This window comes from Papaver somniferum, chromosome 5, assembly GCF_003573695.1.
Source record: "Papaver somniferum cultivar HN1 chromosome 5, ASM357369v1, whole genome shotgun sequence".
NCBI lineage: Eukaryota > Viridiplantae > Streptophyta > Magnoliopsida > Ranunculales > Papaveraceae > Papaver > Papaver somniferum.
The window spans coordinates 145,267,254-145,271,318 of record NC_039362.1 but is presented as its reverse complement, the minus strand read 5'-3'; the positions used below and the strand labels follow the sequence as shown (position 1 = coordinate 145,271,318).

The window sequence follows — 4,065 nt, the reverse complement described above, 5'->3', positions numbered from 1 at the left end:
CTGGAAGTGGAAGTTCAGGTAAATATCATATTTTACAAAATTTAGTACAAGATGATGTTTCTCCAATAGAGAGATCTCTAAATAATGAGGATGATATTCATGATTCTTTTCACAAATATTTGGAAGAATGAGAAATAGCTTTCACTAGTAATGTGGATTCTTTAGTGGATTTTCCTCATCTATCTATGGAGAATATTATTCAAATTTCTTCTTCTGTAGTGCATTCAAAGAATAATCTCGAAGATATGAGTACTTTTGCTTCTGCAAGTAAATTTCAAACTTTGGTGGATGTTGTGGAAGAATGTTCAGAGCTTCCTATCAAGGAGAAGATAGTTAATAAATCACAAGCTAGCAACGTTAATAATTCAAAGGAAGCTGAAACTTCAAAAAATAAATCTGGTATATCTCTTATCACTACTAGAAAGCAAGCTTCTAGAATTGTAGCAAAAAATAAAGGAGGGAGAAGTCCTGCATCTTCTCAATCAAATTCTTCTCAATGAGAGTCCTATATTGGAATATCAGGGGCTTGAAAAAAATAAGAACCAGAGACAAATTATATAGTTTAGTGAATCAATTTAATCCAACTTTACTCTGGGTTGCTGAACCAAAAATAAGAGTTAATGGTAGCAATATTAAGAATTTAAGATTACCTGGAATGAGTCAAATGTTGATTCACAATTCTACTGCTACTTGCAAAGGTAATATTTGGTTAGTTTGGCAGTCATCTTTGCTTCATCCTTCTGTTATTTCAACTACAAAACATGCAATTACTGTGAAAGTGGGGGATTCTTTAATTACTGGAATTCATGCAGCATATCTTGCAGCTGATAGAAAAGATTTATGGGAAGAATTAAAAAAGAATTAATTCTTTAAATTGTCCTTGGCTAGTTATTGGAGATTTTAATGTGGTCGTAAGTTGTGATGAAAAGATTGGAGGTAGAAGTCCCATAAAACAAGCAATCACAGATTTTAGAAATTGTTTGGAATCTTGTGAACTTGTTCAAGCAAATAGAACTAGCATTGAATTTTCATGGTATAATAGTAGAGTGGGGAAGAAAAGAATTCTATGTGATTTAGATAAAGATTTTTTCAATATAAAATGGTTAGATGTATATGAAGCTTGGAGTTATAAGGTGGGAGTAAGAGGAGTGTCTGATCATGGACCACTTTTGGGTAATACAACTGACATTCCAAAACCAGCAAATGTACCTTTTAGATACTACACATCCTGAATTCTTACAGTTACTCAAGGAGTCTTGGGAAGAAGAATGTGAAGGTAATCCAGCTTTTGTGTTTATGTGCAAGTTAAAAAGATTTAAAAATTTTGTTAAACTATGGAATTGGGAAGTTTTTGGTGACTTAAGATAAAGATCAAACAAACTGAAGAGGAAATAATGGATGCTTCTTTATTGTCTGATGCTCAGCCTGATAATATCACTTTGCTAAATAATCTTGTCACAGCTAGAGGGAAGCATGAAATGGTTGCTCAACATTATAATGAATTAATGAGAGATAAATCTAGAGTACAATTGGTAAAAGATGGTGGGGATAATACTGCTTTTTTCCATGCTACAATGAAGATTAAAAAATCAAATAATAACATAGCAGAGCTGGAGGATAATAGTGGAAATATTATTACAGAGAAAAAACAAATAGCTGACATTTTGGTACCTCATTTTCAAAAGAAATTTGAAGCACAGACAGTGAACATTGATTAGAATTTTTTTGAAGTGATTCCTAAGGTGATTACTGAAGAGGATAATATTATGTTGGATGATACTGCTTCAGCAATGTGAATCAAAAATGCAGTTTTCAGCATGAATGCAAATACCTCACCTGGGCCTGATGGATTTCCTGGTAGCTTTTATAAGTATGCCTGGGAAATTATTTGTCAAGATTTAGTGAATGCAATACAATTTTGCTGGAACTGTAAATTCATACCTAAAGGAATGAACTCTGTAAATTCATACCTAAAGGAATGAACTCAACTTTCTTTTTCTGTTGGCAAAGATGCAAGGTGCAAGAAGAGCTGATCTGTTTAGACCAATTGGTCTTGCAAATTTCTGTTTCAAGATAATCACTAGAATTATAACTACAAGAATGGAGGGATTAATGGAAAAGGTGGTATCTAAACAACAAGGAACTTTCATTAAAGGGAGAGGGATTCATGAAAAGATAGTTCTAGCTGCTGAACTAGTAAATGAACTGTAGATAAAAAGAAGAGGTTGGAAATGTGGGATTGAAGTTAGAGATAACTCAGGCTTATGATTCCCTGAGTTGGGAATTCCTTTTTGAGACAATGAGGCATTTTGGTTATTCAGAAAAAAATATTCATTGGTTACACAAAATTGCCATGTCTACAAAAATCTTAGTTTTGGTGAATGGAGGACCTTGTGGATTCTTTAAAGTGGGTAGGGGTCTTAGACAAGGAGACACCTTATATCCAATACTCTTTGTAATAGCTGAGGAGGTGCTGAGTAGAAATATAACTAAAATGGTTCAGGAGGTTACTATTAGATCAATGGTGAATAGGAATGGTTGTAAACCATCTCACTTACTCTTTGCAGATGACATTTTTGTTTTCTGTAATGGACACAAGAAGTCATTGGAACAGTTAATGCGATTTTTATTGAAGTACCAACAAGCATCATGGAAAATGGTGAATAAAAGCAAGAGCAAATGTTTTGTTGGGGGTGTCATTGAAAGTAGGAGAAGGGAAATTGCTGGGTTTCTACAAATTGAATTATCTGATTTCCCAGATAAATATTTGGGAGTAATTTTTAAACCAGGAAAAGTAAAGAATAACAAAGTTTGGGGTATTGTAGAAATGTTACAAAAACTACTAGCTCGTTGGATGGGGAAAATCCTAGCTTTCTCTGAAAGACTTACACTGGTGAAAAGTGTATTATGTAGTATCCCAATCTATAATATGTCTGTATACAGATGGCCTAGTGAAGTTATCAAGGAGTGTGAAAGGACAGTAAGGAATTTCTTATAGTCAGGTGACCCAGCAGTTTAAAAACTCATTACAATGAAATGGGATGAAATGTGCGCTCCAATGGAAGAGGGAGGACTTGGGATAAGAAGGTTGGAAATTGTCAATAAAGCTCTCTTCCTGAAATTACTATGGAGGATTGAAACAGAGGATGAATAATGGACTAGATTCATAAGAGTGAAATATAAAAACAAGAAAGGGGAGTGGATTACTACTTATAAAAAAACTTCAATTTGGCCTGGTTTGAAGTGGGTGATAAATGATTTTGAAGAAGCAACTAGATGGATTGTGGATGATGGTCAAACAATATCTGTGTGGAAAGATAAATGGGTGAAGACACAAGCATTATGTGATATACATCCACAAGATGAATTTATCCTACAACATAAGGATATGAAAATGAGTGAACTAATTACAAATTGTGAATGGAAAATACCAGTGGAGATGAACGCTTATTTCAATGAAAATGAATTACCATGTATTGAGAATGGAGCTGATAGAAGAATTTGGGAAACAAGTTTAACATGGGAATTCTCTGTTGCAAATGCAGTACAAGATATAAGAAAAAAGTCCCCTAAATAGTCATGGGCTAAGAAAATTTGGAGAGATTGTATACATCCAAACTTGGCATGTAATATGTGGAAAATTGTGAGAGGTGCTATAGCAACAGAAGACAGTGTCAGAAAGAAAGGTTTTTCTACACAACAACACAAACTACATCCTAGTCCGAGACATCTATAAATAGGCTAGAAATCAAGACTTATAATTTTGATCACTAACATTGACAAACATGCTTGAGATAGCAACACATGCGAGTTCGACCGATATTAGGTAGAAACCCCCTACCTTTTTAGCAAAATCCCAAACTCTTGAATCAATCCAAATCCAAACAAAGCCATTATTGTGAGTACACATAGCTATGTCCAACGATTTTCATCTTCAATGTTTTTAGATTTATTTATTTTAATTCTAAGTTATTTGGAAGATGAGGTGTTAGCTTCATAAATGAAACTAGAGTACATTGTACATAAATGAAATTGAAAGTACTTAATGTATATCTGCCAAATTCT

At 33.7% G+C, this 4,065-nt stretch overlaps 1 protein-coding gene across 1 annotated transcript; it reads left to right on the top strand.

Moving 5' to 3' along the window:
- The first annotated feature begins 2,299 nt into the window (after positions 1-2,299).
- On the top strand, positions 2,300-3,577 carry LOC113279804. The gene is made up of 2 exons (XM_026528467.1): positions 2,300-2,980; positions 3,245-3,577. The coding sequence occupies exons 1-2, from the start codon at positions 2,300-2,302 to the stop codon at positions 3,575-3,577; spliced, it is 1,014 nt and encodes a 337-aa protein (XP_026384252.1).
- The last annotated feature ends 488 nt before the right edge of the window (positions 3,578-4,065 follow it).